This window comes from Chiloscyllium punctatum, chromosome 15 (assembly GCF_047496795.1).
Source record: "Chiloscyllium punctatum isolate Juve2018m chromosome 15, sChiPun1.3, whole genome shotgun sequence".
NCBI lineage: Eukaryota > Metazoa > Chordata > Chondrichthyes > Orectolobiformes > Hemiscylliidae > Chiloscyllium > Chiloscyllium punctatum.
The window spans coordinates 51,531,911-51,546,241 of NC_092753.1; the positions used below are offsets into that span (position 1 = coordinate 51,531,911).

General features: G+C 40.4%; 1 protein-coding gene across 5 annotated transcripts in view; it reads left to right on the top strand.

Annotated features, from left to right (window-relative positions):
* Positions 1 to 14,331, top strand: part of sytl5 (synaptotagmin-like 5) — a 190,780-nt gene that overhangs the window by 82,843 nt on the left and 93,606 nt on the right. For 4 of the 5 annotated variants that reach the window (XM_072585109.1, XM_072585108.1, XM_072585107.1 and 1 more), the window contains one exon: positions 1,018 to 1,552. The exons of the other annotated variant lie outside the window; for it this stretch is intronic. In XM_072585109.1, coding sequence (XP_072441210.1) covers positions 1,434 to 1,552 — 119 coding nt within the window. In that variant the 5' untranslated portion in view covers positions 1,018 to 1,433. The remainder of the gene's footprint in view (positions 1 to 1,017; positions 1,553 to 14,331) is intronic. 5 annotated transcript variants of the gene reach the window in all.

Sequence of the window (14,331 nt, forward strand, 5' to 3'; positions counted from 1 at the left end):
CAGAGGAGAAAGTGAGGACTGCAGATGCTAGAGATCAGAGCTGATAATGTGTTGCTGGAAAAGCGCAGCAGGTCAGGCAGCATCCAAGGAACAGGAGAATCAACGTTTTGGGCATGAGCCTTTCTTCAGGAATCTCTCCCCAGATGCTGGCACACCAGCTGAATATTTCCAGCAATTTCTGTCTTTGTTTCTGATTCCAGCATCTGCAATTCTGTGGGATTTGTTTTGTTTAGCAACGTGCTTTACCCCAGATTTACCACACACCCCCCCCCCCCCCATCCCCTTCTAAAACTCCCCAGCAGATCCTACTCACTTTTTGCAAATATTAACTCTCCCAACTCAAATGCAGAATAAATTGCCATTCAACCAACTCAAGCAGCTTGCCTCAGCTCTAACCTCAGAAGGATAATCCTTAGTAAACAATTGGACATTCTTCCTATTTTTTTCTACACCAGTGATCCTCTGGTCTTTAGAAGTGGAGTTAGTGCCAATTTAGGGACTGGAACTTGCTGTAGGCATGCACCCAGAATTTGTTATTGGTTGCATTTGACATGGATCCATGTTGACAGTGAATATACAAAATGTTCAGCCTGTGTCTGAGATGGATATGGGTAGACCAGTGCTTCATTCATTTGAGTCACATAGTTTTAAATATACTTTTCTGTTTACAAACCATTTGACACATCAAAATAAATATTTTCACTTTAAAAAAGCTTACTAAGTAAAAATATTTTGGGAGTGAGCCAATTCTGCATTATCAAGCATAGAGTCATAACTTACTCCTCAGACAATTTGACAGAATATTAACATTTTAGTCACCTTGTTAAAATAATAACTTATAAAATATATCACATCCAGGATTACTGATTTGTTGTTATGACAAGCTACTGTTTTATTTTAACATGTTTTTCCACTATTAAAGACATACTAGGCTCAACTTTTACTAAGCTAGTTCATGGATATTAATTGAAGTTCAACAATACATGTTATTGACTTAACTTCTGTTTTTATTTTCAGAAACAAAGGTGACCCAAAGCTTCAAGAAATAAATGCATACATCTTGTGGATGCAGATAACGCCATGATACCCAAACAGATTAATGCAGAGATTGATGTTACGGGAACTGGAAGAATCTAAGTTTGGTTATGAAGGTGTAACAAGCAATTGTCGATAAATTGCTTCAAAGGAATAGTTAATTTGTAAATTCTGAAACAGTATTAACAGTGCCATTCCAAGGAGAGTTATTTTTGGAGAACATATACTCAGTCATGTTTATTGGGAAGATTGTCACCTTGAGCCATTTCAGTTCACATTTGTTACGTTCACTTCATTGACTCCTGAATTTCTCAGACAGTAGTTTTCTTCAAAACTAATCTTCAATACCAGTGTCACAGATCCAAGGAGAGTGTTACAAAGTTTGATACTGCCGAAGCATGTCCAAAACCACAGAGATTGTCAATCTCTCATTCTTAATGGATAATGAAAAGGAAATGATCTTGGAGGTTTTACGCCGTGATGAACAGTTGCGAAAAGCTGAAGAAAAGAGAATAAGGTGAGTGGTCTTTTGGAGGAAATGATTGTCTACAATTTGATGGAAGCAGAAGAATTTGAACCATAAACAAGAATTCACAAAGCAGCACAAAGTAACTTGTGATTAATACACCTTTTGTAAATGGGAAAGAAAAGTGAATAGATGCTGCTAGGCCTCATGTTTGCATAGTTTTCTTCATGTGGAAAATTCTGGATCTGAGATCTAAGGGATGAACCTTCAAATAACTAGAAAAGCAGCAAATTTCTGGTATGGGGGGAAAATGTAAAATCTATTGTTATAGAGGTGCATGTATAGGATTCAGCAATTCTTAATTGCTGTCTGCTTTTGTTGGAGAAGTTATGTTCACAAGACAAATTATGCTTGACTTATTGTAAAGTCTTTTATTTCAGAGGCATAAGTCTAAAATCACTTGATATATTTCAATTTTTTAATTGATTCCATTGCAGGAAATAATTTTTTACATAATTAATGGTGTGCAAAACCTACAGAGACAACTCTGCTCCATTAGCACTGGTAGTCGGCAGTTGCACAGAAATTACCATGAAATATTTTGTTTTATAGTATGCTAGAAATCTGCTAGCATGTACACTAAACTAATTCTGTTCTAATGATAGTTCCTATATATATTTGGTTTGAGGTCTGTGAAAAATAACCAGTATAATCTTTAAAATGTACAAATCATTTTGATTGAGTATTTAGTACTATTGTAGCATTCATTTTTTCTTTGATTTTGTTGTAATCCCAGCAGATGGTATTGCTGGACAAGTGAAATCCCAAAATTAAAATCTGTCTGATTTTTTTTTGTTTTTGGTTAATGGAATTATCATTCATTGAAACATAGGAGAGGAGCATAGCAATGGATATTGTTTCTTACTTACATGCTGAAATATGGATGTTTCCGCATTTCCACATGATCTGCGAGGGCTAAGATCCTGCCTACACAGTGGGTGAGGAGCCGAATTTTGGGCACCACAACACTAATCCTGGGTCTTTTGGCCTGATTATGGACCGATTTCATTTTGAATGAAAGGGGATGAATGAGATGAAAATGACACCTGTTAATGGTGGTGCAGATTGTGGTGGGGTGGGTGGGGGTGGGTGCATGGTGGGGAGTGGTAAGATTTCCCTGGTGAGTAAGGGATGAAGAATGAGAGCACAGAAGCTATGCAGTGTTAATGGAGTGGGAGCGAACCACTGAGCTAGATTTAACATACAGGAATGAAAGTTGTAGAGCATGAGTCATGGTGGCAGGTAGGTGCAGAAGCAGAGAGAGAGTGAGTGAGGTAGTAGAGAAGAGACATTGGCACTTACCTTGGTAGAGTGGTCATGGTCATGGTCTCCTCTGTCAATCCTGGGGAAGACAATGGCGCTCCTTTGCACCACCCTGTCTACCAGGACCTCTAGGTCCCTGTGAAACTTGAAAGGGTTCAGAAAAGATTTGCAAGAATGTTGCCAGGGTTGGAGGATTTGAACTATAGAGAGAGGCTGAGCAGGCTGGGGCTGTTTTCCCTGGAGCATTGGAGGCTGAAGGGTGACCTTATAGAGGTTTACAAAATTATGAGGGGCATGGATAGGGTAAATAGACAAAGTCTTTTCCCTGGGGTTGGGGAGTCCAGAACTAGAGGGCATAGGTTTAGTGTAAGAGGGAAAAGATGTAAAAGAGACCTAAGGGGCAACTTTTTTATGCAGAGGGTAGTATGCATATGGAATGAGCTGCCAGAGGATGTGGTGGAGGCTGGTACAATTGCAACATTTAAGAGGCATTTGGATGGGTATATGAATAGGAAGGGTTTGGAGAGATATGGGCGGGGTGCTGGCAGGTGGGACTAGATTGGGTTGGGATATCTGGTCGACATGGAAGGTTGGACCGAAGGGTCTGTTTCCATGCTGTACATCTCTATGACTCCATGACAGGGTGCAGGACAGCTGATACCAGGGATTCCAGGATATTTTGGCAGTGGTGAGGATTTCTGCCTGTGGCAAATAAGAGAGTTGGGGCTAGTGTTGGCTGGCTGAGAAGCTGTGGGGCTGCGATGCATCGTTACTGAGACAAGTTTGGAGCAATAGTGTAAGAAAACTCACCAGGCCTTGTGTAAATAAACTCTCCATGAAACTTGATGAAGAATGACACCTATCTGAGTTTTGTTAAGATTCACTCCACAAGGGGTTTCCTCCTCTTTTTCAATTGCAACCTACCAACCTTTTATTCTAGACTGATATGAAAATAAATAAATCTCCTTTTCACAAGCTATTTTTTATTATTCAGATTTTGATTTGGAAAACGAGGAATGGTGATTACATGGGTTTTGGGAAGAGAACAAATGAGAGATGTAAAAAATTGAAAGAATAGTGCCCTAATTAATTTATTCAAGACAACTTTGCATTGTTTTCAAAGAATAAGGAATAAGCTGTCCTTATATTTTAAATTAATAAGAAATAGGTTTATTGTTCACACTCATTTATTTATATTAAAATAACACAGCAGATTTTTTTTGATTGAATATTATTCTTTGTGTCAAAGATAAAATAGTTTGCATCAACAGCCTGGTGAAACCATTGACCACCCAAATTGGGCCTTTCTGGCAGATTACAAAAATTGTAACATCTTAGCAGTGCCTGCTCTTGAAAATTGTGGTGCTATTTTCTCTTGATCTTTGAATAAGTCATCACTTTCCAAATTAATGTCTATTTGCAGTCCAACTCTTTTTATTTAAACCGGCCTGGCAGTGTCAAAATAGCTTCGGCTACAGTCACAAACAACATTACCTGTGAATTTAAACATGGTTCATTATTGCTATTCATTCTCCATATCTTGTATCACTTTGACCACTGTTAGTTACACCAGTACGTACTAAACCTCTCTTCTGTTATTGAACTCAGTGGGACTGTCTTCACTTGCTTCCGTTGGTATGTATCACATCACAGCCAAAGCATCTCTCACTCTCACATCATCACCACGGGAATACCCAGAATCATACCAGGTACCCAATTCTACCTCTCCCACCTCTGTCCCAATATCCAGCCTTGGGTGAATCGCAACTTCTTCCAAATAAATATTGTGAAGTCCAAACCTATTATTTTTAAACACTGACTCTATCCTGTTCCCAGTCAGATGAGTTAGACCACTTACAACCTCAACATTTTACTTGACCAAACTGAGCTTCCAACTCCTTACCAAAAGGCAGCACTAAAGGGTCACCTGCCAATGTAACATCAAAGACTTCTGGCCTCCCGTAGTTCATTATCTTTGGAAAACCATCTTTGTTGCCCACCCCCCCCCCCCCCACTCCTTTCTCCCAGCTAAACTGTTTGAGTACAGCCACAATGAGGCATCTGTCTAGCAAAGTGAAACAATGATTGAGTATATCCTGTCCACAACAAAGACAAATCCAAGTTGGTTAATTACTAGCACTTCAAATCATCAACAGTGTTGTTTCTCGTCAAGATTGACTGCGGTCTATGTGTGGTTGCGTTGAGCTTTATCTGAGCTAAAGACAGCTGTAACACATTTGAAACGTCGAATGTCCTGCTCCTCGGATACTGCCTGACCTGGCTGTTCTTTTCCAGCACCACACTTTTCGACACAGAAGCATAACTGTGACAAGTAAGCCATCCAAGTCCAAATCTGAACGTGTGAATATCTCTTCTTGTTTTCCTCCCTTCAGTATGGTACCTGCTCATGACTCTTCAAAGTTCCCAAGACCATTAGGATAAAGTCAGCATTAATCTATTTCCTTCGACCACATGCTGTAACACATCATCCTGAACTATTGTATGCTTTTGAGGATAGACCTGAGGTTCATAATATCAACATCTCAATATTTTATAGAGGTTCCCCTTAATAAAATGTATATTTTAAGTTCATTTTATAGCTATGAAGTGAGAGTTTACATCTTGTATCGCTCGCTCTCTGTAACCTCTAGATAGTCTTTATATTCTTAAGCAATTATATCCCTGCAGAATGTTAGGGACTGTTTACAATTCTTGTCTCATACTGTTCCCATGGCTGTTTCAAATGCCTTATGACACACATGTCCAACCTTCAAACTTAATTCATTTGAGACTTGCTTTCTTTGTGCTTCTGGTTATCAGTTGTTTATGCCTAGGGCTATTCACAAGGTCAACCAACTGAACATCTAATTCCTCAGCAGACTTTCGAAACATAGCATGAGTCACTCCTTTCACGAAAGTAACATACTGATTAACTTCAGCAAGTTTCTTTTTAAAGCAAGATTAAAACACAGTCCTAACTGCTTTATAACAATGTTACTTATTAATGCATCTTGCAGTTCTGGCCCCTTTCCTGGGCTAACTGTCCTTACTTGAAAATAATCATTCCTGGCTTTGTTTCTAAAGAAAGGAAATTTGACTATGAATCTAATATTTTTCAATGAAAAGCTCACTATTTTGTGTGTATATGAATATTTGGATAGGTATACATTGTATATAATTTATAATAGGCCAGCATATTTATAAATTCTGTCACTTTGCTGTTATAATTTATTGTTAACAGTTCAATCAAATGGTACTTACGCAACAATACCAACAATTGAATATTAGAAATAACTAATTTAGATTTCATCAGGACCATTGAGACTCAAGACCTCATTATTGTCTTAGTCCAAGCAGGGACAAAATGCTTACATTCCGGAGGTGAGGAGAGAGAAAGATTCCCTTGATATCAGGACAGCATTTGACTGACTGTGCTATCCAGAATCTCCAGCAAAATTTAAATCATTGGGAATCCAGGGGGACTGTCTTTCCACTGATCACAAAGAAAAAGCTGCCCAGTAGTCCCTGATAGAAAGCATCCATATGGACGTTGGATATCAGCTAATTCAGGCTGACTGCAATGTTCAATATTCATTATCTTGAATCATATGCAGAGTGTATATAGAGATTGGGAGTGAACTATACCAAACAAATACAGTGAACTCCTGATGTGTTAAATCCTCGCAGATCTACACTTAAATTTGTGTTAAGCAGAGTCCCTGTGTAAGCTGACTTGCCTATAAATGTACTTTTTGTCAAAATCATGCCAAAGAAAGTTTCAATAAAGCCGTAAATACGTGAAAATGTGTTTATTTAATTTTATTCAAACCTTTCAATGGCTTGACCTTGTAAAAAAACAAACATGAAAGACTTAACTCCAGGAAAATTCAGTAATTTTTATCTGCTGCATGTGCTGCCTTTGGACAGTCTGCTATAACATCAATACAATCAAACATGTCATCAATGTTTTTGGGTTTGGACTGTCACCAGTAACGAGGGAAACAATGAATGAATGGCAAGTCTTCATCAAACTATTCAGGGTCACTAACCTCTTCAGTCTCCTTGGCTGAAGAACATACTGCATCTATAATGAGATTAGCTGTCAGTGCTGTCGTGCATCAAGCAGTGTTGTCCATCACAATGCATGTTTCCACCATTATCTCTGCTGGAATTTCCATGCCAGCCTCCCGAAGGCAAGTGAAATCCTCATCATCCTCGGTCTGGCAAGCTTCACTTTGCTCATACCTTTGAACCTAGAATGGTGGATGCAGTTGACACTTGTGTCTGCTGTCACTATCTGCCATATTCTTGTCATTGTGAGCATGGCTTTGAATACAGTAGTTGTTGTGGTTCTGTTCGCCGAGCTGGGAATTTGTCTTGCAAACGTTTCGTCCCCTCTCTAGGTGACATCCTCAGTGCTTGGGAGCCTCCTGTGAAGCGCTTTTGTGCTGTTTCCTCCGGCATTTATAGTGGCCTGTCTCTGCCGCTTCCGGTTGTCAGTTCGAGCTGTCCGCTGTAGTGGCCGGTATATTGGGTCCAGGTCGATGTGTTTGTTGATAGAGTCTGTGGATGAGTGCCATGCCTCTAGGAATTCCCTGGCTGTTCTCTGTTTGGCTTGCCTATAATGGATGTGTTATCAACAAACACATCGACCTGGACCCAATATACCGGCCACTACAGCGGACAACTCAAACTGACAACCGGAAGCGGCAGAGACAGGCCACTATAAATGCCGGAGGAAACAGCACAGAAGCACTTCACAGGAGGCTCCCAAGCACTGAGGATGTCACCTAGACAGGGGATGAAATGTTTGCAAGACAAATTCCCAGCTCGGCGAACAGAACCACAACAACGAGCACCCGAGCTACAAATCTTCTCCCAAACTTTGAATACAGTAGTGTTGGATTCCCGCTTCAAAGCAATGGCCTTGATAACATGAGGAATCAGTCATGATTGGTAGCGTGTTCAGGTTTCTCATCACCGTTGACCCTTTGGCTGAAACTCATCATGATATTGGGATGCAATGATGTCAACTCCATGCTTGAGACTGGCAATGTCAGTATGCATAAGGCAGTTGTCTGTAATTTTTCTTCATTCATTCATGGAAAGTGAACATCACTGTGTGGGTCAGCATTGATTGCCCATTCTTAGCTGCCCTTGAGAAGGTGGGAGTGATCTGCCTTTTTTTAGATTGTTGAATTCCATTGTGTAGGGAAATTCTTCAGGAAGGTGACAAGTGGAGAGTATTTCATCACAGTGTTGATATGTGCTTTGTAGATAGTAGATGGACTTTGAGGAATCAGGAAGGTGAATTACCCACCACAGGATTCCTAGCCTCTAGCATGCTATATATAGCTTGATTTTCTTTTGGCTAGTCCAGTCCAGTTTCTGGTCAATGGTCACCTCCAGGATGTTGGATTATGGGGAATTCAGTGAAGGCAATGCTGTTAAACATCAAGGATGGTTGGATTCTGACTTTTTGGGTATGGTGATTGCCTGATATTTCTGTAGCACAAATGTTACTTGCCACTTTTGAGCTCAATTATTATCCAAATATTTTGGACATGGACTGCTTCAGTATCTGAGGAGTTACAAATGATGCTGAACATTGTGCAATCATCAGCAAACATTCCCAGTTCTGACTTTATGATGGAGGGAAAGGGATTGATGAAAGCAACTAAAGCTGGATGTTACCCTGAGGAACTCTTGCAGAGATGTCCTGTGCCTAAAATGATTCACCTCCAACAATCACAATAAGCTTCCTCTGTGCCAGGTATTACTCCAAGCAGCAGAGAGCTTTCTCCCTAATTGCTATTGATTCCAGTTTTGCTAGGGCTCCTTAATGCCACACTCAGTCAAATGCAGCCTCGATATCAAGGGCTATCGCTCTCAACTCACCTCTGGCATTTGGTTCTAATGTCCATGTTGAACCAAGGCTGTAATGAGGTCAGGGGCTGAATGGCCCTGGCAGAACCCAAACTGAGTGTAACTGAGCAGGTTAATGCTGAGCAGGTGCTGCTTGATAGCACTGTTAATGACACCTTCCATCACTTCATTAATAATCGATAGGAGACTGATGGGGTGGTAATTGGCCAAGTTGGAATTGCCCTGCTTTTTGTATACAGGACATACTTGAGAAATTCTTGATATTTTCAGGTAGATGTCAATGTTGTAGCTGAAACAGCTTGGCTAGGAGAGTGGCAAGTTCTGGACGAGAAGTTTTCTTTTTATTAGACTATAAAATGATAAAATATGGAAAAAGCCCATCAAATCTGCTCTACCACTTGATCATGGCTGATATGTTTTCAATCCCATTCATCTGCCTTCTTCCCTAACCCTTGATCTTCTTACTAATAAAGAACCTATCTATCTCTGTCTTAAATACACCTTCAACAGCAATGAGTTCTACACCGTCTGGGTGAAGAAATGTCTCCTCACCTCAGCTCTAAAGAGTCATACTTCCACTCTGAGATTGTGCCCTCAGTCCTGATCTCTCCTATTAGTGGCAACATCTTCTCCAAGTCCTCTTTATCCAGGCCTCTCAGTATTCTGTAGGTTACAATGAGATCTCTCTACATCCTTCTAAACTCCAATGAGTTCAGATCCAGTGACCCCAACTGCTGCTCACATGAAAACCCCTTCATCCCTGGGATCATTCTTGTAAACTTCTTCTGGAGTACCTCCAATGTCAGATACAGGGCGGAAAACAGCTCTTAATATTCCAAATGTGGTCTAACCAGAGCCTTGTACAGTCTAACAATTGAGGATGGGGATATTTGTGGAGCTGCCTCCTCCAGTGAGTTGTTCAATTGTCCGCCACCTCTCATGACTATATGTGGAAGCACTACAGACCCTACAACTTATCTGTTAGTTGTGCAATCGTTTAGCGATATCATTGACACCTCATTTTTAGATATACATCGTGCTGCTCTTGGCATCCCTCTTGATTCCTTGATTTGATTGTAATAGTAGAGTGAGGTATATACCAGACCATGATGTTGCAGATTGTGTTGGGGTACCTCATGGATGCCTAGTTTTTGCTTGTATTTCAAAAAGAATGACAAAATCAGTGGTGAAATCTCCATCTTCTTTGTGACGTCCATTTATTGCTTTATGCCATGATTTACAACTTGCTGTATCAATTTTACCTTCTCTTTGACCACATCTTTAACTTTCTCACAAACATAGGTATAGCCACAGGCTTTGTACATTTAATGCCATACACAGTGCTCTATGATTTCACACCCTTGTGGGGCCTAGCTGCATTCTGGTTTGTTGGCATAGTCAGATGACAAGCTTCAACAAGTTTGACCAATCCAGAGCTGGAATTATGGAACTTTGGCTTGTTATGGGCATAATTTAAGGCATTCGACAGGGTTCCCCATGGGAGACTGATTAGCAAGGTTATATCTCATGGAATACAGAGAGAACTAGCCATTTGGATACAGAACTGGCTCAAAGGTAGAAGACAGAGGGTGATGGTGGAGGGTTGTTTTTCAGACTGGAGGCCTGTGACCAGTGGAGTGCCACAAGGATCGGTGCTGGGCCCTCTACTTTTTGTCATTTACATAAATGATTTGGATGCGAGCATAAGAGGTACAGTTTGTAAGTTTGCAGATGACACCAAAATTGAAGGTGTAGTGGACAGTGAAGAGGGTTACCTCAGATTATAGTGGGATCTTGATCAGATGGACCAATGGGCTGAGAAGTGGCAAATGGAGTTTAATTCAGATAAATGCAAGATGCTGCATTTTGGGAAAGTAAATCTTAGCAGGACTTATACACTTAATGGTAAGGTCCTAGGGAGTGTTGCTGAACAAAGAGACCTTGGAGTGCAGGTTCATAGCTCCTTGAAAGTGGAGTCGCAGCTAGATAGGGTAGTGAAGAAGGCGTTTAGTATGCTTTCCATTATTGGTCAGAGTATTGAGTACAGGAGTTGGGAGGTCATGTTGTGGCTGTACAGGACATTGGTTAGGCCACTGTTGGAATATTGCATGCAATTCTGTGTCTCCTTCCTATTGGAAAGATGTTGTGAAACTTGAAAGGGTTCAGAAAAGATTTACAAGGATGTTGCCAGGGTTGGATGATTTGAACTAAAGGGAGAGGCTGAACAGGCTGGGACTGTTTTCCCTGGAGCGTCGAAGGCTGAGGGGTGACCTTATAGAGGTTTACAAAATTATGAGGGGCATGGATAGGGTAAATAGACAACTTTTTCATGCAGAGGGTGGTGCGTGTATGGAATGGGCTGCCAGAGGACATTATGGAGCTTGGTACAATTACAACATTTAAAAGGCATCTGGATGGATGTCTGAAAGGGTTTAGAGGGATATGGGCCAAATGCTGGCAAATGGGAGAGATTGATTTAGGATATCTGATCAACATGGCTGAATTGGACCAAAGAGTGTGTTTCCATGCTGTACGTCTATATGATTCTATGTTGGTGCCATTTTTCGTCCTTCAGTTTGTAACAGAGACCTTTTTCCTTAGAATTCAAAGCAAAACCACAGTATTTCAAATGATTGTTGGTGTGCTGGGAATGGTTGTTCATACTGAGAAGATTTTTGTTTTCATGACCTTTCCATACTCGAGGTCACCAGGTTATTGCAATCATTTTTAGTTTGAGGAAAGGCTGCTTTTGATATGAAAATGTGAGAGTCAGGTTTATATTGAATGGCCAGGCAAAGGACTGATTAAAACACGCAGTCAATTCACCATCGCTGAAGACCGATTTCTCCCCCAGAGCATCGTTTTGAAATAAACTTTAAAAGCAGCATAAGCAGGTTGTTATTTGGTCAAGCTGCACTTTATTCCTTTTATAATTAGGTCCTGAATAATTTTGTTCATCTCTACTTAATGGGAATGTTTGAAATTGCTTTGTAGTACTCAATCCAATAAACTTATTCAAACAATGGAATGGAATTTAAGCAAACACTTGAAAGGCAAATGGCTTATTATAATCAAGATTGTCATTTCCACATGCTCTACTCAGACTTCCATTGCATTTCAACTGGAGACAAAATCATTATTTTGTGCCTTGTGGACACAATAAAGTACTTATGGAAAGCGAGGCTAGCTGTCGGAGAAAGTAACCATCAAGAGGTTGAATGACGTTAAAGATTGCAGTGTACTAGGTACTGATTGAATCAATAGTGAACTAAGGAAGCTGAAGAGTTTCATCAGAGTTCAGTAATGATTTTTCAAGTAAGATGATAGAAATTGGGCAAATGCAAGATTGGAAAATAATGCATTTTGCTTTGAGTCCTTCTAAATGAAAATCATTTTGGCAACCATACAGCAATCCTCTGACAAGCGGAAGAACATTTTTCAGGTTATTTTCGGTACAAGGTACAACTAGCCCCATCCTACTTAGCTCTTCTTGGTGTCAGAAGGGGCAAAAACGTCTATCATGATTGCATAGTCAAAGTGTGTGCAGCCATTTTAGTGTGAAGCAATTTTTTTCATTCTTGGTAGTGAGCATCATGAGCAAGAACAACGTTTATTGACTAGCCTCAATTGCCCTCTGAGTGGCTTGCTAGACTATTTTAGATGGCATTTATGAGTTGACCACATTGCTGTGGCTCTGGAATCACATATAGACCAGAACTAGGTAAGAGTATCAGATTTCCTCCTCTATAGGTTATTAGTGAACCAGGCAGGTTTATATAACAACCCTTTGTTTTCTATGAAAAAGAGGAGCTTTCATTCCACATCTATTAATTAACTGAATGTAAACACCATACTTTGATACACAAGGAGATTGCTGAGAGGAAAGAGATCCTTGAACAGAGCCTGTTGTGCAGAATTTGTAACCCATGTGTCATTGCAGTGCCTGTGGCAGTGAAAATTCACTGTATTTCTTGTGATTCATGAAAAACATGCAGGTTTTTAGCATGCATTAGTATGGAATCCATTCCTGCATCATGTAGGCTACAATCTCATTCTTCTCAAAAGCTCATGTCTGTTTCAAAGTCCCCCTGGCCATTGGGGTGCAGGAAGGGCTGTGGGACTTACAGCCAGTTATGCAGAATGTGACAGATGACAGTAATGAGCCAGGACCTTCCTTGTTAGGTCAATGATGTCCTGAGATTGCAGATGAAACATTGTTGTGCCTTTTCAATTTTGACATTCCAGCAATGGAGGATTCAAACTGAAATGTGAGGGGTAAAGTCAAACACAATAAATGTTTGTTGAGAAATGTGCCACTGCAGCATTTTCTGACCCAAAAGAGTTTCCTTCTCAAGAGATCAGTGTAATATTTGGTGATATTTCAAACCATGCTTTGTAATGAACTCTGTGGTGGGATTGTCCAGTTCCAGAAGTAGTGAGAAGAATGCGTATGGATTAACTTCCAAATGACTGTTTAGTCTGGGGGAGAGAAGGATATCGGTGGTTGTGGACAACATGATGCCCTTAGAAAATATCTCACCATGTTTCTACTAGAGCACATAGTGTGAGACTAAGCACTGAGTTATACATTTAAAAATATTCCTTAATGACAAAACAACGGAATCAACCACTAAGCAAAACAGACCAAAGTTATGTTTTGATTCCTAGCTTATACGGTCAGCTGATCTTGACCACAGACTAAATTAAGGCACTCCTTATCCCTGAACTGCTGAGGCAAATATTATCCAGGGTTTCAGTACCTTTTTTTGCTATGTGTTGTGTCCTGCTCAAAAGTTTTTATTGCATGATTAGCTTCTCTACAGTGTGGAAACAGGCCCTTCGGCCCAACAAGTCCACACCGACCCTCTGAAGAGTAACCCACCCAGATCAATTTCCCTCTGATTAATGCACCTAACACTATGGACAATTTAACATGGCTAATTCACCTGACCTGCACATCTTTGGACTGTGGGAGGAAACTGGAGCACCCGGAGGAAATCCATATAGACACAGGGAAAATGTGCAAACTCCACATAGACAGTCGCCCGAGGCTGGAATCGAACCCGGGTCCCTGGCACTGTGAGGCAGCACTGCTAACCACTGAGCCACCGTGCAGCCCCCTGAGCCACCATATTGCCATGTAATTATTAAAAAAGAACCCAATTGGCTAGTCTGTGACTCAAGTCATGGCAATAAAGTCTGTGAACAGTCAGTCACTAAATTCTCTAATGGTGAATGAACATTTGTGCTAGATATTCTAAAGTATTCATCAACTTTGAAGCCAAGTCACACTGATTCGATGCTCACCAAAAATGGTGAAAGTAAAGGAACATAAGATTGATGACAACAAAAAATTGAGTCCGAGATTGCATTCACTTGTCTTGTGGAATAGGTTATTCCAATCCAACCAAGTCAAATTGAAATAGTTTTCTTTCTCACAATTGCTCCACCTTTTAGACAACTTGTAATAATATGCAGCAAAGGACTTTGAATGCTAGGAATTTGAAATAAAAATAGAAATTGCTGGAGAAACTCAGCAGGTCTGGCAGCGTCTGTGGCGAAAAAGTAGAGTTAACGTTTTAGGTCCAGTGACCCTTCATCAGAACTGATGGTAGTTAAGA